The sequence below is a fragment of the Hypanus sabinus genome, chromosome 4 (genome assembly GCF_030144855.1).
Source record: "Hypanus sabinus isolate sHypSab1 chromosome 4, sHypSab1.hap1, whole genome shotgun sequence".
Taxonomy (NCBI): domain Eukaryota; kingdom Metazoa; phylum Chordata; class Chondrichthyes; order Myliobatiformes; family Dasyatidae; genus Hypanus; species Hypanus sabinus.
Window position 1 is genome coordinate 15,062,481 of NC_082709.1, and position 24,680 is coordinate 15,087,160.

At 38.6% G+C, this 24,680-nt stretch overlaps 1 protein-coding gene across 5 annotated transcripts in view; it reads right to left on the reverse strand.

Moving 5' to 3' along the window:
- Window positions 1–1,733: 1,733 nt before the first annotated feature.
- LOC132392508 (sodium-driven chloride bicarbonate exchanger-like) overlaps window positions 1,734–24,680 on the reverse strand; it is a 274,073-nt gene continuing 251,126 nt past the window's right edge. For 2 of the 5 annotated variants that reach the window (XM_059966453.1, XM_059966454.1), the window contains 9 exons: window positions 24,137–24,250; window positions 22,904–23,065; window positions 19,500–19,751; window positions 17,339–17,407; window positions 12,000–12,173; window positions 9,942–10,064; window positions 7,264–7,331; window positions 6,328–6,444; window positions 1,736–1,871 (listed from right to left, as the gene is read on the reverse strand). In XM_059966453.1, coding sequence (XP_059822436.1) covers window positions 1,793–1,871; window positions 6,328–6,444; window positions 7,264–7,331; window positions 9,942–10,064; window positions 12,000–12,173; window positions 17,339–17,407; window positions 19,500–19,751; window positions 22,904–23,065; window positions 24,137–24,250 — 1,158 coding nt within the window. In that variant the 3' untranslated portion in view covers window positions 1,736–1,792. Of the gene's footprint in view, window positions 1,872–2,303; window positions 2,344–6,327; window positions 6,445–7,263; window positions 7,332–7,666; window positions 7,782–9,941; window positions 10,065–11,999; window positions 12,174–17,338; window positions 17,408–19,499; window positions 19,752–22,903; window positions 23,066–24,136; window positions 24,251–24,680 lie in introns of those variants that run through there. The other 3 variants (XM_059966455.1, XR_009511566.1, XM_059966456.1) reach the window with 3 other exon arrangements.

A 24,680-nucleotide genomic window follows, 5' to 3' on the forward strand; every position in this document is an offset into this window, starting at 1 on the left:
TGTGACACAAAACTTTCCATTCCTCCAGAACCATTCCAGAATTTAGTGATTCTTGAAAGATCATTACTAATGCCTCCACAATCTCCTCAGCCACCTCTTTCAGAACCCTCTAGTGTTATCCATCTGGTCCAGGTGACTCATCTACCTCAAGACCTTTCAGCTTCCCATGCACCTACTTATTAGTAGTAACAACTGCACTCACTTCTGCCCCTGACACTCGAATTTCTTACAATCTGCTGGTATCTTCCACAGTGGAGACATGCAAAATACCTCTCAAGTTCATTTGCTGTTTCTTTGTTCCCCCCATTACATCCTCTCCAGCATCATTTTCCAGTGGTCCAATATTGACTCTCACCTCCCTTTTACTCTTTATATATCTAAGAAAACTTTTGGTATCCTCATTTGTATTTTTGGTTAACTTATCTTCATATTTCATCATTTCTCTTACTGTCTTTTTCATTGCTTCCCGCTAATTTTTAAAAGCTTCTCAATCTTCTAACTTTCTACTGATTTTTTTTGCTATATTGCATGATCGCTTATGATATTATGCTCTTTAAACCCCCCCCCACCATCAGCCACATCCTCCCACCAGAATGCTTCTTCTTTGCGATGTACCCATCTTCTGTCTTCTGAATATTCCTAGTAACTCCAGCCATTACTGATCTGCTGTCATCCCTTCTAGTGTCCCCTTCCAATCAATTTTAGCCAGCTCCTCTTTCATGCTTCTGTAATTTCCTTTATTCCACTGCAATACTGATACATCTGTTTTTAGCTTCTCCCTCTCAAACTGCATGGTCCCTCCCCTCTTCCAGCATGCTACAGCAATTGTTCACGTTGCTGCATTGCTTTTCACGGGGTAAACCTACCCAGTGCAGCTATGTGCCGGTTGTTTGAACATATTGAAGCACACCAGTCTATGAGTGGTAATGAAGTGGAAACTATGCATCTCCACCAGGGAAATTTTTTCAACGTTGCCTAATGGTACTTCTGGCAACGCTTCTTCAAACAATGTTAGCACATCACACAGTACTCTTTTAATGCACAAAGTAGAAAAGGAATTTCAAGGCCAGTAAATTCAAAACATTCCCATATTTAAACAATGCAGGCAATTTTACAAAATGAAGTCCATCTCATTGTTATTGTTTCAACTTAATGTGACATGTTACCTTGATTTGTGACCTTTAAATCCAGTTTGGATTGATTTAGGGATGAACTAAAGCTAGGAAATATTAATTTTATATAACTATAATTCTGTGAAAACCTATACCTATATTTTAGTTCTCATGGATAAAGTTTTTAGATACTGAATAATACATTCTTACAGAATATGAAAAGCATCTAAAAAGATATTAAGTTTTGAATGGGACAGTACCTAAACACAAAGAATTACTTTTAAATATTAAGACTTAAATATGAATTTGTAAACCAATATAAAGCAACGTGTCATCAGAGCAGATAATCACATATTTAAAATGTCAAATCACAAACACTGACTTTCAAATTACAGGTATAAAGTCTAAATGAGATATTTGACCAGAACATTACAACAAATTGCAGTCTTCTAACATTAACTGCACACTGAATACACTAATAGTTTTATATTTAAAATCTTTGATTTTAGTTAGTACCTAATGGAAAAACATTGCAGCCAATGTAAATTATTATACGCTGGTTTCAATAATAAACTGTTACATTACAACACTAATAGATTTGGAATTGAATCGAAGGGATTTGTTAAATGTGGCACTGATTTTCAATCAGCAGGAAAACATGGAACCAAATGCAAAATAGATTAAAGACATGTTTCCCTGTCGATACCCTTCCCTGAGTAAGCTTTCTTCTCTGTTCTCATTTCATTGTAATCAGGGCAGCTGAAAAGTGGAAAAAAAACACAAAAATAAATTTGCCAATGTTTGGTTATAATGAACCAGAAACACAACTAAATATAACTCGCAGTGACTACAAGTGGAATGACCCATGCGATTGTTTAGGATGCTGTGCAATTCAAATGTAATTTAGCTTTTGTAAATCTTGTTTCATTCAAATTAATAATTTAAGGAAACAACATATCAGCAAGCAAGAGAACAAAAAACAAAATCCAACCTTTTACACTACAGCTGTGCAGATAAAAATTAAAGTTTACTTTGTGTAATTTGTGCCTGGTTTCTCAGAATATTTAAAGGTTCCTACCTTATTAGGTTCTGTAGCTTCTACACAGCTTGTGTAAAAGAGTTAACAGACAAAAAGCTTTACACAGTAATGATGCGTGTAGGTTGAAAAGATCAAAGGGATGATGGACTTACCTTTTGGGGATTTGGCTTCTAGAGAGGTAAGGAAGGGGAGCTTATGACAGAAATGGAATGGAAAAGGTAGGTTAAGAGAGATGCTACTCCTTAGTCATTCAACACTTCTAGAAATTTCATTGCATTAGAACATAGAAGAGAACAGCACCAAAAGGCCATTCGACCCAGAATGTTGTTCCGAACCAGCTAAAAAGCAAATCAAAACCACCCAAAACACTAATATCCTACATACACCATGTCCATATCCCTCCATCTTCGTTACATCCATGTACCTATCCAAACACCACTTAAACGCCTCTAATGTACTTGCCTCCACTGCTATACCAGGCAACACGTTCCAAGGATCTACGACTCCGAGTAAAAAAAAACTTACCCCGCACATCCCCTTGAAATTACCCTTTCTCAACTTCAATGCATGCCCTCTGCTACTAGACATTTCAACCCTGCCAAACAGATAGTCTCTGTGCACTCTATCTATGCCTCGTATAGTCTCCATTAGATCTCCCCTCAGCATTCTGGCACTCCAAAGAAACAACCCAAGTTTATCCAGCCTCTCATACCCTCTAAACCAGGCAGCATACTGGTAACCTCTTCTGCACTCTCTCCAAAGCCTCAACATCCTTCCCATAGTGGGGCTAGATGGTTGACCAGAACTGTATGCAATACTCCAGGTATCTTCTCCAAATCTAAGCAACATCTTAGTTTTCTACAGCAGTATTTTACTTGGTATGATGTTTTAATTGGCTTTTCACTTGAACTTCCAGCCAGACTCATACTATAGATTTTAAACAAAAAAGTGACACAGTTTGAAATAGCAAGACTCAGTATTTTCTGTTACTTAGCTTCTTAATTTTTTTCAGCTTCCCACTCTATTGAACTTCAATGTACAGTAATTTGGAAACTAGCCAAAAGAATGGTAAGATTAGGAACTGTAGGTTGATGAGAAACTGGGTTTGGAATTGCTAGTACCAAATGAGAATTAGTTCTTCATGTAAACATTGAACAGAAAGGTTCTCACCATGGGGTAGCCTAGCTGTAAAGGACTAGAGCCTAGCAAGTTAGTGTGAGGATACCACTTCCATGCTGGAGTGATTTAGAACTCACTTCTTCAATTTCTTGTGCCTCAGCAACAACCTATTTGAACATATGGGAGCTTAGGGCTACCTGAAAGTGGAAAGTAGTAAGACCATAAGATATAGGAGCAGAATTAGACCATTTAGCCCATCGGGTCGGCTCCACCACTTCATCATGGCTGACCAACTTCCTTCTCAGCCCCAGTCTCCTGCCTCCTTCCCATATCCCTTCTTGCCCCAGCTAATCAAGAACCCATCAACTTTTGTCTTAAATATACTGAATGTTCTGGCCTCCAAAGACACCTGTGACAACAAATTCCACAGACTCACCTCTTCCTGCCTAAAGAAATTCCTCCTCATCTCCCTTTTAAATGGACATCCCTCTATGCTGAGGTTCTGTCCTCTCATCTTAGACTTCCCCCCCCCCCACCACCACAGGAAACATCCTCCCTACATTCACTCTATTGAGGTCTTTCTACATTTGATAGGTTTCAATGAAACCCCCTCTCATTCTTCTGAATCCCAGAGTCATCAAATGTTCCTCATATGATCAGACTTTAAATCCTGGGATCGTATTCCCTTGACTCCTCCAACGTCAGCACATCCTTAATTGGATAAGGGGCTCACAATACTGCAAGTGAGGTCTCACCAGTGCCTTATAAAGCCTCAACATTACATCCTTGCTAAGGTTATGGATGCAGTGAGTGGAGAAGAATACTAAGAGTTATAGATGTACCTGTCTGTGTTGTGCATCAAAGAAGCTACAGAATGGAGTGCAGGCAGAATGTCTCTAGTCTACTTGACGGTTTTCTTGACAGCAAGGTTGTGCAGCATGCCAGTTATTTCAACAAACCCTGGCAGATGCTCAACTATCAGCGGGCTCAAATGAAACCAAGCATTATAATTGTTTCAGGATACCAAGGCTCAACAGTTGTCAGACTTATTATTGCTATAGGACTCTCCTTGTGTACCCGCAGTGTACCTGGGCATGGTGGTGCCACAATTTTCTGAGAATTGTAAAAGAAATTTGTGATTATTGCTTGTTCTACAAATCTCCTTAGTATCATCTTTTCCCCCATAAACTACTAAAGCGTAATGGAGCCTAGACATGAACAGCCTTTCCAGTGACCCTCCCTCTAAGTTCTGGCAAGATAGTGTAGTGGTTAGCACAACATTTTACAGTACCAGCGTCTCGGGTTCATTTCCCACTGCTGCCTGTAAAGAGTTGGTACATTGTCCCCGTGACCACAGGGGGTTTCCTCCGGGTGCTCTGGTTTCCTCCCACAGCTAGGTTAATTGGTCATGGTAAACTATCCCATGGTAAGGCTAAGATTAAATTGGGAAATTGCTGGGTGGCACAGCTCGAATGGACGGATGGGCCTCATCCACGCAGTATCTAGATAGATCTAGGTGGATAGATAGATAGACAGATGAATGGATTCATTTTGTCTGGGCTAAGCTGGAAACAGGAAGATATTTCCTCTGGCTAGACGATCTACAACAAGAGGTTGCAGTTTCAGGCGCCAGGGTAGGAGATTTTTGGAGTAAGATGGAAAGAAATTCCTTTACTTAGAGCATGGAATTCATGAACACAGAGTTGTAGATGCTGTGACTAAATATACTGAAGTAGAAGAAAGAAGTGCAAAAGGTAAGGGGTAAGGGAGAGAGCAAGAATATGACTTTGAGATTGATGACCACCTATGAATATCTTGGAACGGCAGAGTAGACTTAAAGGGCATAACATTTCTCCTCATGTCCAGGTGGCCATTCAGCCCATCAATTCTATGCCATGTTTCAGAGCATTTCCATTCCCCCACTAATAATCAGTCAAATCAGCAACCCCTTCCCACCCACCTCTCAGATTTCACTAGTAACCTACACACTACAGACAGTTTAGTATGTGTACCCATTAAAACATCAGTTTTTTCCCACATCCCAATGGAGCACTAGAGGAAACTACAGGGAAAAAGTATGCATCAAAATCAGAATCAAATCCCAGTCTCTGGTGCTGATGCAGTAGTTCTCCCAGCTGTGACTCTCACTCCTATCTACCACAATGCCCCACTCTGTACCCATTTTCTATACTTCACTGTGATTTAGTCTTAGGCCACGAACCAATGTAAGTTAAGTTTGTAACAGCTGGTTGGGAGGGTGGAGAAAATTAGCTTTGAATTGTTGGATCAGCTACTTATTGAACAGCCTGCTAAATTTTCAGTAAAGGTAAGTAAACAGATTTAGAACTTTAGAAACACCCTCAACAGATTTTACAACTTATTAGATGAGATTTGAATCTTTTCCATTGTCCCACAAACCCACCTTCTGCTGTAATTTCAGATCCAATCTATTTTCAGTGTGGAATTAAGTGCTTTGTCAGTTGCTTACATCCCCATTTCAGATCCTGTTCAATAAGACCATAAGACATAGGAGCAAAATTGGACCATTTGCACCATCAAGTCTGTTCCACCATTTCATCATGGCTGATCCATTTCTCTGTTCACCTCAATCTCTGCCTTAAATGCACCCAGAGACCTAGTCTCCACAGCTGCCTGTTGCAACAAATCCCCCAGATTCACCATCCTCTGGCTAAAGAAATTCCTCCTCATCTCTGTTCTCAATGGCTGTCACTCTATTTTGAGGCTTTGCCCTCGAGTCCAATATTCCCCCACCAAGGGAAACATTACTCCTCTGATTGATAACTAACTCAAAGACAACCTTGAAAATGTAGAATCAGGCACACCTTTTAAGAAAAAGTAAACAACCTTTTATTTTCCGATAAAAGTGAGCTGCTAATTATATGGACAGTAAGCATATGATTATCAAAACGTGTTACCATCCTTCTCATTATCTAAAACGCCAAACTACCCCTTATATACTGAGCATCCATTGACTAAAATAGTGTTATTCCTCAACTTATTTCAGCTTATTATGGAAGGAACTGTAAATAAAAGTACCTTTTTGATTCAAAGAATGGATTCTTATTTTTTGCATTTTCGGTGTTCATGGGGAGGGCTTTCCAGACAGAGGTTTTGGCCATTTCATCAGATATGTTAATATCAGAAGGATCATTCCTTTTAAAAAAAAAAGTTAAACTTTGAAAAATATATCTACTAAAAATGAATATTTTTCTGAAATAATTCTTAACAGCTGACATTTAATGTTTAAAATATTTTAAAATTCCTTGTACTTATTGTAAAAGAAACAGTAAACATTTACAGAATAAAACAAATTTTTAAAAATTCATACTCTAGTAGAAATGACAGATTAATTTTACCACATTTCAAATCAGTTCGTTCATAGCCTTTACCCAGGGTGACCAACCATATTACCCTTTTTCAGGATTGCTAATTTCACACCAAGGAGTTAGACCTAAGGTGTGGCAATAAAAAGGGAAAGAAATGAAGTAAAATGGGACAATTTCAGCTCTCCAATCTCAGTTTCACTGATGTAAGGGAGGTCACTAAAAGGCATAAGAAGTTGGTGCTTAAACTTATGTCTGGCTGTCTTTGGGACCAGAAGTGATTGAAGTAATCAAGAAGAGAATAACGGATTGAACTGGAATAACCTTCAAATACTATTTCTGCAAACCATTACTATTCTGAGGCTGGCCACTACTGTCTGTGGAATCACGTCCCTTCTAGGTGTGCCACTAGGTCTAAAATGGGCTATAGAATTGTATGCCCTGCCTCCCTCCTTCCCAGTACCCCTTCCACCCACTAAACCTGTATATGGAGACCAAAACAACCGTAATGTACTTTGTACACATAGTTGCTTTTTCAGTTCCCAGGGGGACAGCAGAGAGTCTTCCCAAATCACAAAAATAACAATAAATATTTCCTTATAATTAAGCTGCATGGTACCTCAAAGAAAGCCTGTAACATAAATACTACCTGTAAGCTCCTTCCAATGGTAAATGAATTGTTCCTTCCTCTGCTAATGTTAGCATTATTTGTTCTTCCTTTGGAATTAAAAAATTTTCTATTAATAAATGATTATTCACTTAAACAAATAAATTGTATACAAGCCTGACTGCATGGCTATTATTTTCTTCCTCCTCTGTAGCCCAAAGTTAGTTATTGTGCTTTTCTTGAGCAGTAAAGTTGATTTTGAATGAAACTAGCCATCTTGCTGGGATTTACTACCTTAAATAGGGGACAAAAAAAACTGGGCAGCAGCATTGTTGGGAAAATGAACCCTTAAGCAAGGTGATGTTGACACCTATAGGTCTCCATCCTCAAAGAGCAGGTGTGCTGTACTCATACATAGCAAAACAATAGCAAAGTAAGCCCTTACCTGCCTTGGTCAGAAGTTGCTGGCTGGCTCCCATTCAGATTCTTCAATCTGAATGGGCAGCCCTACAGCCTCTAAGGTACACCTTGCTTGAGGCAGATGTCTGCCCAGTGGGATCCTAGGAAAATCACATAGGAGGTGTTATGATGTCACTCCCAGCTTATTAATACACTAGTTAAAGTTAATTGCACCAACCTGAGGCAAGCAGACAATTCCTTTACCAGGAATTCTTCAGAACTATTCAAATAGGGCAGAAATGTCGTCATAAATTTTCTACCACACTACTCCTTATAAACATCCCATATGCTAGTTCAAATAACCAACAGAGGAAAATCAATCCCTACATCCACAATGCAGTAACTAGGTTAAAGTTTTTAGTATATACAAGAAAGAAATAATTCTGTAAGATTAGATAGTTTAAGACTAACTACACAAAATGTTCATTAGGTTAAGGTGGTTTACATGCATGCACACAAACCAGTACGTAACTTCATTTCCTTCTGTGAGTCTACTACCTATTTAAAATTGGTATTCTCTCTTAAAATTATATTTTAACTCAAGATAACTTGTTGTGAAGTATTGAATTTCTTTGAAAGGTCAAGATCCTGGATCTCCCTCAATTCTACCATCCCTTCTGAAGAGCAAATATGAATGGACTATATATAACATTATTGCTGCGGATATTCACTTGGCAAAAACAAAAATAAGGCACTTCAAGAATGCACTAGGCCAATAAATCTTTATTTATCTTTGGGTTTTCATACCCCTTAGGCAGCCTAAAGCTTTTTCAAAGAATATGTATTATTTAACACAAAGTAATATTGCTGTCAAAATTACAACTACTGATTAATCATCAGGCAGTTTATATTTCTGATACTGGGTGAGAGGTAACTAAGTCCGAATACCAGGTGAATTATTTTTGCTCTATTTTGAACATTACAATGGGATTTTGCAAACTTCGGCCCTCCCCTGGTTATGAACAACCAACTTATGGACACCCTAAATAAGAACCTTAAATTTATTAAATTCAGAAATCTGACATAGACAGTGCATGTATTTGTCCCCATGAATTGCAGAATTTGTTTTCTGCCTTTCTACCTTTAGTGATTGTTCTTATTGGTCAAAAGGGAACCAGACTTGAGGGTAAACAGTTGTCTTCAGAACACAGCCTACCAGTTTCATCACCAGAAGCAACTTAAGTGATGTGTTCTGGAAACTGATAGCCAATTGCTTGTATTGATACTTGTGAAAGATACTCAATAAAACAATGTAACACTCAATACTGTTGTCTCAAAGCCATGGAAACCAGCCAAAGAGTTTGGGATGTCCTAATTCTGTATCACTTTAACAAAGTGAAAAATATTCTGCAAATTGGCACTTAACAACATCACTCAGTACAGTTCTGTGAAGGTATGGCTACCTTATTAAGTAATTGCGTGTTTTCAATTTATGGACAAAATGGAGTGACTGGGCACCCATAAAGGCAAATTCAGCTGTAACCCAAGGGTGCCTGTATGCTGAAAGGACAGGCATTTGGATAGTCCTGTTAAAATGTACTTCCACACTTCCTTTTAGAGTGACCCAGACTCTGAGAAATTAGATCAATGTGGCTGTTGTTGGGAGGATGAATCTTAATCTATATTTGGTGTTGCTGCCAATTTCAAATGATGCCCTTTGTGATTACACTATTTCTCTCCAACAGGACCATTGAGGACCTGCTTTGAATATGGCAATTTCGAGGAACCATTCAACACTATGGTTTGTCAGGCATTCCTTGATTAAGCTGGTTCTGTTAAAAATATATAATATTATTCATTTGCCGGGTTTAATTATTTTATATCACAATAAATCTACTGGGCTTTCAGGAAGTCCATTGACGTATGTAACTCTACCAACAGAAAATGGATAATAGTCTTAACTAATTGCCAGACAAATTTGAGAAACCAGCAGCCAAAATAAAAATTTTAAATTCAATTTTTAAAAAATGGTCAAATACTTTAATTCTTCCACTGCTGTATGTGTCCGATATCTCATGAGAGCATTTACTATTGGCTGGCAACACTGACTTCAAAGACTATGGAATCTAATTTCCTGACTTAACACCACAAGACACGCACAGGTCAAACACATCCATTCGAGTAGCAGCAGTATCACTCATCTGAAAATATACCAAAACATACTGCTACATTTCCAGCTGGTTCAGATTCTGCCCAAGTGTCCTTGTATGGTGTCAAACCCAATCCACAAATTAGGCATCGGTGATATATATGTTTCTTACTTCCTTTTCTTCATCTTCTAACTTTTTCTTTTTACTCTCAGGCATCAAGTCATCCAGCCAGCTCAGCTCTCGTTTAGTGAAAATGAAATCCATCAGCTTTCGGATAAACACAAGTGCCAGAACCTGCAAATTATGCAAACTTCAGTCATCAAGAGAACTAAAAAAAAAGTGTTGCCTAGGCTGAAAAAAATATGATGAATTGGGGAAAAAAATTATATTTTTGAATTTTTTAAATATTTTATATGTTTCCTATGTACATTCCCAAATAAATGGTCAAGATTCTTAGGAAGTTTACTTGTAAGTAGGACCAGCATCATAAAGCACAAAAATGGGCCCTTCAGCCATTATCCACTTTTGTCTAGTTTACATTTTCCTGGGTTAGGACCTTTACCCTTTAAAGCCTCGTTTATTTAAGTTTTATCTAAATGTTTTCAAGATGGAAATCACACCTGATTCTATCGCCTCCTCTGTTAGCACAATCCCAAAAGTAACTATATTGTGTAAAAAAACAAATTCACCCCTCAAATTTCCTTTAAAGCTCATTCCTCTCACTTTAAACTCACATCTTTTAACTCTCATCTTTTAATACTCATACAGTTGCCAATTGATTTTGATTATCTACCTGACCTCTGCCTCCCATTCTGGTCCACCTGTCTGGTCATCCTTCAGAGTGAACAAGCACAGCTTATCCAGTGTCTCCCTAGAACTAAAGTCATCCAGTCCAAGCAATATCCTGGTGAATATCATCTGCATTCTCTCCAACACAATCACATCCATCCTATCGTGTAGCACCCAGAACCCTACACAGTACTCCCAAGTGTGGCCTAACCAGTGTTTTATGAAGTTGCAACATAATGTTTTAGGACTTAGATTTAATGTCGTGACTAATGAAGACACAAAATGCCATATGCCTTCTGCATCACTGATGACCTATGTTGCTAGTTTCAGCAAACGATAGACTTGGACCACTAGATCTCTGTTCATCAACATCTGAGTGCCAACCATTTACTGTGCATGTCCTAGCACCATATAATTCCCCATCATGCATCAGCTGATGCCCGTCAAACTTAAATTTCATTTGCCAATGCTCTGCTCAGCTTTCCATCTGATCTGCTGGAGCTTCGGACAATTTATTTATTGAGACACAGCGTGGAATAGACCCATCTGTCCCTTTGAGCCATATTGCCCACCAATCCCCCAATTTAACCCTGATTTAATCATGGGACAATTTACAAAGAACATTTAAACTACAGATTGGTTTACCTTTGGACTGTGGGAGCACCTGGAAGAAACCCAAGAGTCACAGGGAGATTACACAGACTCCTTACAGGCAGCAGCGGGAACTGAACCCGGGTCACCTGTGCTCACCACTATGCTACCGTGCCATTTCTCACTATCGGCATTTCTCACTATCCACACCATCAATTTAGACATTGTCTGCAAAACTTACTAATTACATAACCTAGACTCATATCCAAGTTGTTCATCCATATCTCAAACAACAACAGTCTCAGTACTGGTTTCTACAACTTGTCACAGGCTTCCTATCAGGAAATTGGAATCGAGCCAGTTTTGGATCCAATTAGCCAGCTCATCTTGGGTCCTTACGAGCCGTGACTCTCCGGACCACTTTACTATGCTTCCCTCTCTACGTCAATCTCATTTACCATGTCTTCAAAAATAACTATCAAATCAGTGAGACAGGATTTATCCTGCACAAAGCCATGTTGACAATCCATAATCAGTCCCCGACTTTCCAAACGTATACAAATCCCGTCCCTCAGAATATTCTTCAGTAATTTCCCTGACATTGATATAAAGCTTATCAGCCTGTAGTTACTAAGTTTATTGCTGCTGCCCTGAAATAAAAGAACATTAGCTATTCTCCAGTCTCCTGGTATCCACTCTGTGACTAAAAATGATGAAAAAATGGATATACAGAAAACTTGAATCTTAACTTTAAAGCAGTATTAACAAAATAATTAAGGAGATAATATTCACAATTGATTTCATTAATAAAATAATTTAAGGGTTATCTTCATGATCATAGGTTCTTACCATCATGGGAAAAACAATGGCAGCCCGAGAAGCTTTTATTACCCAGAGAATGATCAAGCAAGAGGCCTGGATAACAGTAAAGAGATGTACTTTCCGTAGGGGCACATGCCGAAGATAGATAAAATCTGGTTGGTGTTTTGCAGGCATCCCAAAGAGCTTCAACCGATCAAATAGCTGTACAAAAAAAAAAGAAAAATTTGATTGCAATACTCAAAAGCCACCACACCTGTTTTGTTCATCTACAGTGTCAATTATATACAATCAATTCCAGTCAACTGAAATGCATCGGGACAAGTACATTTTGGCTCAATTAAATGCCTGGCCCAATTAGCCGAAGTTCCATGGAAATAGTTAAAAAGGTTAAATACTGGCAAACTATAGTTTAACTGAGTAACAATTTGTGTATTTAAATGAAATACACAACAGATTAGACCACCACCAATACCTCTACAGTACTGTAAATCTGTGTATTAGTTTCTAATAGTTATCAATGGAGGAACTGTTTTCACATGATTGACTGTAAGTAAACAAAATCAGAGCATACACCCAGTGCAGATAATGAACTGCCTTCATACAATGCTTTAGATGATTTCATCCCCCAAAGCTTCATTTTCATTGTAACATTCAAGATGATTGTTGATACCTTCAAATTCTTCATAATTTCTAACTTGTTGATCTAGTCGAATCGTTTCATTTTCACTCCCAGCTGTTTCTAGCACATCCAAGCCCGAATGCTTGAAACTGCTGTGAGTAAAACAGTTCTGGATTGTCTTACTGATTATTTCTCACCAACTATCAGTGACAAAAATCACTGCTTGTTGACCACAAAGGCACACAACAGACATTATTTAAAAACTGATTGTTCTAAGCACAGTGTAGTGTCTTACAGCCAAGCAAGTGCATATAACTGACGCTAGCTAGAAACTGTTCAGCAACAATCTCTTCCCCCAATTAAGTGGCATAGTGTCCCCAAAAAGGACAGGAATCCTGGCTATTTTCTCAATTTAGTTTTTGTTCTTCAGGAGTTGTCCCAAATAAGTGGCTCAATTAAATGGAATTCACTGTATTATAACTACACCGCTAAATACATACATCTACATTTAGAAATGACCTAAAGCATATGGAAAATAAAATACATAGATCTGCTCACATTCCCGTGAATGAAAATATTGTATAACCTGTAGCCCAAACATATAATCCTAAACTAAGGCAGAAAAGCAGAAAAAATTAGGGCAAATTAGGGTGGATAAATCACCAAGTCCTGAGAAGGTGTTCTCTCAGACCCTGTGGGAGGGAAGTGCAGAAATGCTGGGGCCCTAACAGAGTTATTTATATCATCTCTAGCGACCGGAAGGTTGGATGATAGCTAATGCTCCGCTGTTTAAGAAAGGTTCTAAAAGTAAACCAGTGAATTATAGGCCGGAGAGCCTAACATCAGTAGTGGGAAAGTTATAAGGGATCAGATGCATGAGTATTTGAATAGACAAGGACTGATCACAGAGAGTCAGCATGCCTTGGAAGAAATAGACTGATATCAATAGTGCTTGATACTGGCAGGATGAACCTGAACTTTTGGCAGTACTTTGAGGAACGATGACAGAGGGCACGTACAAACAAGCTGGATGAACTCAGCAGGTCAGGCAGCATCCATTGAAATGAGCAGTCAACATTTCGGGCCGAATATGATTCCCACATTTCCATTTGGATATGTCCATACATGGCCTCTTCTACTGCCATGATGAAGCCAAACTCAGGTTGGAGGAGCAACACCTCATATACCATCTGAGTAGCCTCCAGCCCCTTGGTATGAATATCGAATTCTCCAACTTCCGGTAATTCCCTCCCTTTCCCTTCCACCATCCCATTTTCACTCTGCTTCCTTTTCTAGCTGCCTATCACCTCTCTCATGATTCTGCCGCCTTCTACTACCCATAGTGCTTTCCCCTTACATTCCTTCTTCACTTCTCCGGCCTTTCCCTCCCCCACCCCTCGATCTTTCCTCTGATTGTTTTTTTCACCTGGCACCTTCCACCCTCCTTCTTTATGTTGCCCCTGCCCCCCCCCCCTTCAGGCCTCACGAAGGGTCTCGGCCCAAAACGTGACTGCTCATTTCAACGGATGCTGTCCAACCTGCTGAGTTCATCCAGCTTGTTTGTACGTGTTGATTTGACCACAGCATCTGCGGTGTACTTTGTGATGACAGACGGCAGCTGTACATCGAATGGCCATTGCACTTGCCAAAGAACGTGGGTTCTGAAATTACATAGTATTCCCACTTTGACCACAGAAGTTCACATTTTGTCTCTTGCCCTTCTGACAGCAGTCGATTTCAATGGGACTGAATTGTGGCAGAACAGCACAAAGCTCAGCCATTACCAAAAGCCAGCCACATGTATTTTTATCTCAATATCGTAGTGATTAACAGCACCAGAACCTTCATGCCTTCCTCTACAGATGTGTAGTGGTGAGTATATTAACTGACTGCATCACAGCTTGGTATGGAAACACCAATGCTCTTTAACAGAACATCCTATAAAATGTAGTGTTTATGGCCCAGTCCATCACGGGTAAAGCCTCCCAGTCAGCACATCCACACGAATTGCTGTTGCGGGAAAGCAGCATCCATCATCAGAGACCCCTACCAGTCAGGTCATGCTCTCTTCTTGCTGCTGCCATCAGGAAGGTGGTACAGGACTCTCAGGACTCAGCAACTTTTACTACCCCTCAAGCATCACTCTCGAACCATAGGAGATAACTTCCCTTGCCCCATTATTGAAATGCTCCCACACCAATGAACTCACTTTCAAGGACTCTACATCTCATATTCTCGATATTTATTGCTCATTTATTTATTATTCTTGTTTCTTCTTTTCGTATTTGCACAGTTTGTTGTCTTCTGCATTCTGGTCAAAATGTCCTAATTGTGTGGTCTTTTATTGATTCTGTTACAGCAATTATTCTGTAGATTTACTGAGTATGCCCACAAGGAAATGAATCTCATGGTGACATATATGTACTTTGATAATAAATTTACTTTGAATTTTTGAACTTCAATAATTGTTATTGGAATGCCATAAGGGATCAATAGCCAGCTCCCCAATTGATTATATTAATATTGGGTAATGATCCAATGAACTTCTCGGCCCCTAAGCTGATGATGGCAATACGAAGTTATATCAAATTGCTATGACAGTTCGTACTAGGGTAGAATGAACTTCTGCTTATATGGACATGTTCATGTATGGGACCTATATTTAGCTTAAGAACGAAATGCACTGGAAACCAAAACAGCTACATAAATTCTAGCAATAATTCAATTATGAGTACAACATTCTTCCAATGATTTGGCTGTTTTCCAAAGGGGAAATTAATTAAATTTCTGAATTAGATTAACAAGATGAGTCACCTACTAAACGCAGCTGTACCCTGCTCATTGTTGAGTTTGACAGATTTGCCACAACAGAAGTGGTAGGAAAGTTGAAGATAATAGGTAAATGATATTAACTGATATAACAAGATTACAATAACTTTGAAGGCACTCACAATTTGTCACATTTATAAAACAGGACAATTTGCTTCTCAATGACTTTTCTCATACTGCAGAACATCCTCACATCCATCCTCCCATTCTGTTTGCAGTAATTGTTTTGGAATTATCACCCATTACTGTAAATCAACCAGCCAAAGATATCCACTGAGTCATAAGGCCTGTCATGATGGGTTACCACACAACAAAAGAAACAAAGGTTTCTCAGATTTCTGTCCTGACATGAAAATATTGTGACCGGCGTCACAACAGTCCAGCATTAATGAACTGAACCCTTTTGCAAATGATAAGAGTCAGGAAATTAGACCACAAGACATAGGAGCAAGATTAAGCCATTTTGGCCATCGAATCTGCTCCACAATTTCATCATGGCTGATCCATTTTTCCTCTCAGCCCTAATCTCCTGCCTTCCCCCCATTATCAAATTGGCTTTTGAGTAATAAATGCTCCTTGTATCTGTGTAAATCTAACCACTGATGGAATGGAAAATCTCTTCCTCCCTTCTCGCACCTAGTGGAATACGATTTCGAATGTTGTGTCATGCAAGGCAGTGTTTATAATACTGTTCAGGATCATCTTCTGCCATTAGTGAGCTAAAAGTCTTCGACTAGATTCGGAGGCTGACATATTCCCTAAATAACCTCTGATGAATGCCAAGGGGTAGTCGTTAGACACATAGATATATAAGCCATTGTCTTGGAGTCTATGTCCTAATGAATGGATATAGATCAATGTTTACAAAATTCACGACTAGGCCTTGAAATGTCAGAGAGATACAGCACAAGAACAGGCCCTTCTGCTCATAGATTATTTGATAACTTTTCAAAAACAGTATTAAGAACATTTCCAACACCATTTCACTTTCAATACACTGCAGATAGACTCTTAAGCCTGTGTCTCTTCTTCATTCTTATCCTCTTTGTGGAATAGATATCTATCCCTGATGAACATCCACGGCCATGGGTAAATTAAACTGGCAGGTTTGACTAACACTTACCAAACAGACAAGTATTCTGAATTTCCAAAGGACTAAACTAATGAAGTAAAAGCAATCTTTACAACTGCCACACAAAAACTTTGGTTGACTAAAAGCACCCCTCCCACTCCCTTAAAATAACTAAGGTTTACAATCCATTTTTCCCCTGAAGGTGAATACATCATAACAAACCACTAAATTAAAACTGTCAATCTCAATGTGAAAAAATATAGTTGGAAAGGAAAATGCAAAAAAAAATCAGACCATCGATGACATTCACTCCAATGGAGGAACTTTCCACATCCAATCTGGACCAGATTCTGATCTCGTGCTGATTGCTGTGCAGAATTTCATTTCCAAGAGGGTAACTATTCCGGACCAATATATCACTCATTTATTTACTCATTATGTGCCATGTCATATGACATGGGCAATCATGGTCTTCCTACGACCATGATTGTTCTTGACAAATTTTCAATGTAAGTGGTTTGCCATTGCCTTTTTCTGGGCAGTGTCTTTTACAAGGTGGGTGACCCTCAGCCATCATTGACTGCCTGGCGTCAGTGGTCACATAACCAGGACTCGTGATCTGCACCAGCTGCTCATACGACCATCCACCACCTGCTGCCATGGTCAGGTGACCCTGATCGGGAGGCTACACCTTGCCCAAAGGTGATCTGCAGCTATTGGAGACAAGGAGCACCTCACACCTCCTTTGGTAGAGACGTAGCTCCACCCCGCTACTCACAATGTATCATTACAAGTACAACATTTTGTTTAAATGATAGATACACAATCACAAATCAGAATCTCTACCTGAATTCCTCCGAGAGAAGATGCGCCCATATAAAGGAATACTCCGTACAACACTGGCATTGGAATGAACTAGAACAAAGACAAAATATGTTTTGTTATAATTTTGGTCCACAGAATTTTGTGCTAATAATTTGGACCTTCATTATCAAATATTAATATACATTAGCTACTTGCAGTATTTTTGTTATTCCTGGTCCTTGCCTAAAGACCCCTGTTTACATTCAGAAGTTCAGGCTCTTTTTTTTTAAATGATGAAAGCTATTTTTGAAAAAAAAATGTGAAATTAAACTCAGCAGAGAGAACCATTTTACAATGACAGAAAATCGCTCAATCTCAGAAGATTATGCTATTGGCGTGGCAAGCCAATATCTTATCTCCATTCATTGAAGCTGTCAAGACTGAAGTACTGTACAGAATAGAAATACTAACATGGAACCAAGGCTCATTTCGGTACACGTTAATTTGATAATAATTTATTTGATTAAACTGAAGAATCTTAATATCCTGAGAACTAGGTAATGTAATTCAAGTGATTAACTGAATTGCTGAACAATTTCTATAATTATTCTGAATGAACATTACCTTCTGATTAGAAATCTGGATGGGGTGCACAGGAACACAAACTCGGAAAACTTCCTCACAAGACTGGTTTAAATAATCTAGACAAGTATACTACTGAGCTTGAGTCCAGTTGAAAAAGGGATAATTCCATGATTTTAGCAATGGTAAAACACAATATATTTTGAGATTCATGTATTAGGCTTCACTGATATTTGGTTACAAAAATCCGAAGAGCTAAAAATGATAGAACTTGAAAAATAGTTGTAGGCTCCTCAGAAACTTGGCACTGCCAATCAGTAGATCATGGTCAATAATTCCAAAATCTTATTTCAGCTTCTATTCTAGTTCAACATGACCCTCAATTGTCTGATTTTTCAAAAACAGAATCTTCTTTAGATATGTTTGCAGTGTACTGTACACCTAGACTAAGGCAACATCCACACTACACCAGATAAATCTGTAACCGAAGCCTTTTCTCTTCATTTTTACCCTGTCCACACTAAAAAAGCATTTTCGTCCCCTGAAATCAGAGCTTTTCAGAAACGCTCTCCAAAGTGTGTATTTTTGAAAATGCCGAATTGGCCGGATCAGTATGAACGGGGTAACCTGCAGACTTCTGAAAACGTTGTCAGACAGCAGCGAGCTATTTCATTGTTTTCTTGATTGCAACCTAATAATTTCAGAACAGACGGCAACGAAACTGACGCCATAAGAGTTAGAAATGTACTCACCAAATACTTTGACCCATAACTTACTGAATAAATAAATATACTCACTTTGCCCTGTTTTCTGTCCTTGCTTGTATGAAGGTGATTTACCTATTTATGCAAGTACTTCTCTGACAATAGATGTGTAACAGCCTAATGTAACATTGTATGGAAATACAAGATAACACTGATGCAGACATGTTTTATACATTTAACAAGGTGCTTTATTAATGCAACAGAGTTAGTCAGTTTTTCAATATTCGTCATCAGCCGGGTCAATCTGTCCATGAACTCCCTGTCGGTTGCCTCCGTACGCTCCAGTAAATGTTTTTTTTTTACTTTTAAGTTCTCCTGCGCGAAAGCCAACAGCTGTCCGTTGTTTTTTCTAGTCTGTAACTACACAAATGCGCACTTTTTCGGCGAGATTCAACTCCGAACATGTTTGTTTTCGGTAGATGTGTCCTGCACATGCACAGGAGGAGGAGGTTCACCAAAATCTCCCATTTCAATGTGGATAGAGATATTTTTACAAACTCATAGTGTGGACGCCTATCGTTTTTACATGAAACCAGCATTTTCAAAATTATCCCCTTTAGTGTGGACATAGCCTAAATAGAGTAAAATAAAAACTTTCTATTCATAAGTTTCTGTTCTGTATTACCAAAGAGCAATTACACCTTTTGCTTCCTTTTTCATTCTTGTTCTATAATTAACACCTCATTACTGGATTATTCAAACGGATTATTCCACATCTGACGCACAATAATGAAGTTCACTGTTCGTTTGTACATGTTCATTTGAAGTGATTATAATCTAATAGATAGTTAATGGATTGTAAAGTATTTTTTACATGTATTGAACTTGTGAGAAGAGTAGACGTACATTGACATTACCTGTAAAACAGAAGTCATGAAGACAGATGAACCCATAAGAATAAAAATCATAAGGCCAGTGACTCGCTGTTCACGAATACCCAAGAATTTTGGCTGTTCACCAGGTGCTGAGCATTCAGATTCCAACTTCAGACTGTTGACGTGGGATATAGAAAGGACAGTGGCTGCGACGAACCATGGCAAACCCATTATAGAGCAAATTCCAAGCATGATAGACATAATAATTAAGTCCAAATGATAGCCACATCCTTTCTGCAAAATAATAAAAATATTCCAGATTGTATCAAATACTAATATATAAAAATGGAAAATATTTATTTATAATTTCAGAAGTGAAATTTATATAGAGATTTTCATACTCTACAGCTGTAAGTAACAATACCACCTTTATAAAACTGACAAAGTCGGTCAAATAGCAATGCAATAGGACAGTACTGATTAATTTATTCTGGAACTCTTAATGCCTCATAGCTTTATGAGGAAACAAAATGAAACAAAATTATTTTAACCAATTTTAATCTGTTATTTTAAAGACAGATTTTAAATGTGTTAACGTAATCGGAGAACAATTGAATTCCTACACAATTGCAATTAAAGATGCGTCAATATTTCATAAAATTGATTTTTAAATGAAAAATGCTACAAACCAAATATTAAAGATATATCAATTTTGCATGCATTACATCAAATCTTCTAAGCCAAATCTAATGGAAATATGCTGGGAATTTAATTTAGAACTTACCGTATTTATCAATGATAGTGTAAATGGGGTGCATGGAATGCGCAGGGTGAAGTAGCACCTCTGGTGAAGGGGCTTGTCATGTCCATTCTGGGGCAGCTCACTCACCTTTTGCCCCCACTGGACATATAGCTCCCACTTTGGGCTCCAAATAACTGTTTGCATGTGATATCGGCCACACCCCAGTACAGCGCTTCAACAAGTGGGCTAAACCAGGCGATGATAGCTGAAAGGCTTCATACCCTTGTGACATAGGGACATGCCTGTCTCAGCATGCAAATTCAGCTCTAAAGGACTGGGTGGACGAGATCAACAGTCAGACTCAATGGAGTGGTTCTGCAATGCTTCCTTGAGAGTGAAGATCATGACAAGGCACAGAAGAAGTCATGGTCAGCCACTCCAACCAGGAATACACTCAAAAACTTCTATAGTTGTACCATGGAGAGCATTCTGACAGGCTGCATCACTGTCTGGTACAGAGGGGCTACTGCACAGGACCAAAAGAAACTGCAGAGGGTTGTAAATCTAGTCAGCTCCATCTTGGATACTAGCCTACAAAGTACCCAGGACATCTTTAGGGAGCGGTGTCTCAGAAAGGCAGTGTCAATTATTAATGCCTCTAGCACCCAGGGCATGCCCTTTTCTCACTGTTACCATCAGGTAGGAGGTACAGAAGCCTGAAAGCACACACTCAGTGATTCAGGAACAGCTTTTTCCCCTCTGCCATCCGATTCCTAAATGGACATTGAAGCTTTGGACACAACCTCACTTTTTTTTTTAAATACAATATTTCTGTTTTGCACATTTTTTAAATAATCTGTTTAATATACATAATTGATTTACTAGTTTATTTGTTATTATGTTTTATTTTATTTATTATTTTTTTCTCTCTCTGCTAGATTATGTTTTGCATTGAACTGCTGCTGCTAAATTAACAAATTTCACGTCACATGCCAGTGATAATAAACCCAATTCTGATTCTGGGTTTGCAAAGACTGTTTTCTTCCTCCTTTCTTCTTCTACCTGTCAGCCGTCTGCCTCTGTCTCCCAACTCCACCCCTCCCCTTTCTGATCTCCAGCTCCACCATCCATCCAGAATCCTTGGCCCACCAATCCCCCAGGCCCCCATCTCACCCCTCCCTCTCTTCTCTTTGTTCTTGCCATTTTGGAGAGGGAAGATGTCAGCCCTGATACCGGATCTCAACTTGAAATGCTGACAATTCCCTTTCCCCCACAGACTTGTAACTCTACCTGCTGATTTCCTTCAGTGGACTGTTTGGTGCTGCAGATTCCAACATCTGCAGTCTCCTGAGTCTGCACACCATCCTAACTTGGACATATGTCTCTGTTCCATCTTTATGCTTATTTACTGCCTGTTAAGCCACTGGCATTTAGGGCAGCAGTGAAGGTCCACCTCCGTCTGTCCTTGGCCATCTTCTCTATTGTGCCCCAAGTGTGGTTCTGCCTCTGCAGGATGGTGCCAAGCTGTACTTGGTCTCCTGCATCTCCTTCGCCTTTCAAAGGTGCAATGAAGTGCTGTCTTGATGATGGAGTTGGCCTCACTGCTCGTCACCTGCCCAATCCATCTCCATGGCATGTCCTCTTGATAACAGTGAAGGACTAGGACATGGCTGAAGATCCCTCTTCGCCAGAAAATAGGAGGATCTTCCAGAGGCTCATGGTGTAGATTGACAACAGCTTTAGTGGTCAAAGCACAGCTCTAGTACGGTTCTTCCTTCTTTCGAGCTGGGTCTCCCCAACAACAGTTTTGGAAAACATTCACCAAAAGAATTGTATCATTTTTAAGCAAGTTTCTTACCATTATTTCCTCAAGATCACTGTGATAGGCAATGAACGGTGCACTCACCAATAATATCCAGATTCCCCAAAAATGTTAACTTCTGTTTTACTATTTGTTTTCCAAAGATTAATGCATTTTAATGGTTTTAATTATCTGGATAACTTTAAATAGTTTTTGAATGTCAGAGATATATTCTAGCACCATTTTTCTGTAAATAATATGCTCATTCCCATCAGAATTATGTTGTAGGTCGTCATGCTGCCATATGGGGACCTGATACCGACTTTAGATGGCTTGGGGGACACAGTTTGACACTTTTGTACTTACTACAAAAATCAGAGGCAAGCCTGGACAGATTCCTACTGGCAACAAGTTCTCATTCATTGTGTAATTGTAAATTAGAATGAAGACTTCCAAGGGAAAATCTGAATGCTCTGACGTCCTTACTTGAGAAGAGTTATGCATGCTGGCTGCAGTGTTTCCTGACTCTGTTTTCAATAATGACAATATGTTCAACTGTTCTAAGATCCAATTTACTTACCTTTAAAAGAGTTTGGTAAAATGGTGTTCTTTCAAAGAAGGCATAAACCCAAGGTACACATGATTCTACCCAATTTGTTGCATAGTTTTTAAACTTTGCAGTAAACAGCAGGCGAAACTCCAATATGGTGACTGCACAGAAACAGATTCTTCATATCAATTTGCAAATATCTATCACTAAAAGCTCACTGTCAAAGTTTAAAACCCAACCAATACAGCCAACCATATTCCACACTAGAGAGAAACGCAACCTCAAGTAGATAAAATATTTAAAAATAATAATGGCACTTAACACTTGTTCAAGGATCAAAGGAATGCACTCACCTTCAGTTTATGCTCCTTTCTATTAATGATTACTGCAGTTATTTGCTGGTCCATGAAGACTAGAATGGTACAAAGCAATGCTGGAATAAAGGCTGCTATTATAGTCCACCATGGATTGGGACCCAAAGGATTAATCAACCATCCGCGGTCATCTCTGGTTGGCTACAACAATGCAAAAAACATTAATCAAAATATGTACGATGAAGAAAATTCCTAACATCACGGTTATATCCTAAAATTTTCTAACCTATTCTTTACACTAAATGCTTCAGTGAAACTGTCAAATCATTGCTTCAGTGTGACAACAATATTATTGTCGTTTATTTGAAGGAAAGGGACAAGTAGGAAAAAATTATCAGGAGTTATTAATTGCAGTAAAATATTACATTAGATTGCTATCTGTTTTAAAAATGTAAATTTAAGTAAAATTTTCAAGTACATATAAACTTCAGATGTGCAATGTAGAGTACAGACCACTTGTCCCAAATGGTTTACTTTTATATTTATGCTTCATCTATGCCTTACACATCACGTATGGTAATGATAGAAATGTATTTCCCCAAAGGAGAAAATAATAATTTTGTTATATGAAGGATTTAGCAAAAAAATAAATGATTATAAGTCAGATTTTCCTAGATGAAATTAACGCAAGAGATCCATTTACTTTTATAGCTTGTCAAATTTTCCAAAAAAGTCATTTGCACAATGGTGACCAAACAAATTCTATCACTGACAAGTGATCCGCTTTCATTTTTGCTAGTGGGAATTGATAACATCAAATTTATGGTGGGACATGATTCAGAGGGATTAGTTGAGATGCTATTACTTCTTTTAAAGGTGAATGAAAATATGGAGTGACAGAAAGTAGGTTACGCAGTACTGTGCAAAAGCCTGTCCCTTTCCCATTCTCAGTCCACAACAGAGACCCACATCAGCATCAGGTTTATTATCACACACGTAAGTCATGAAATGTTTTTTTCTTTTGCAGCAGCAGTACAGTGCAATGCATAAAATTAGTACAGTACTGTGCAAAAGTCTTAAGACGTCCTAGCTATTTATATATGTGCCTAAATTTTTTGCACAGTACTGTAGAATAGTATAGCATTCAGATTAATTTGTCTTTGAACAAGCAATGTGGTGATAGGACTGATTACCTCGCAGTACAGTACGCATTTTTCTAGAAGGATGTAAAGCAAAATGTCATGGTACAGTAACTTGAATTATTTGTGCTACCTTGAAAACACTTGGAACTTGGAGCTTTGGCGAAGGGATCCCAAGACCATAGTCAATTAAAACCATCGTTAAAATGCTAAGAAAGACAGCAAAGTCACTGACTGTCGATCGTACCTGGGACAAGTAAATGATATTGATTATTCACACTTCAGAAAGTTTCAATCATTCAGCAGTTGTAAATGGAAATAGCAGTCAAAATATCTACTTAATTCTGTAAGCAAAGCTGTTGGCTTCAAAACTAATGTTAAAACTGAAAACAAAAGAGCAAGTTTTGAGGACTTTGCATGAAGTTAGACTGAGAAGAAGAACATTGTACCAACAGTCAGAGAAATAGTGTAGAGAACAGAACAGCAGGTTTGGAGAACCAAAATTTGTTTTGTTCCGCTACCAAAGCTGCCAGTCACCTCTCTCCCTCTGAAAGTGTTCCCATCTTTTTGAACTGCAAATCAAATGACAAAGAAGTTGGCCCACAAAGACAAGTTCACCATTATTTTAGAATGTGGATGAGCAGTACTGTATCTCCAGATGTCACAGAAACTAACTT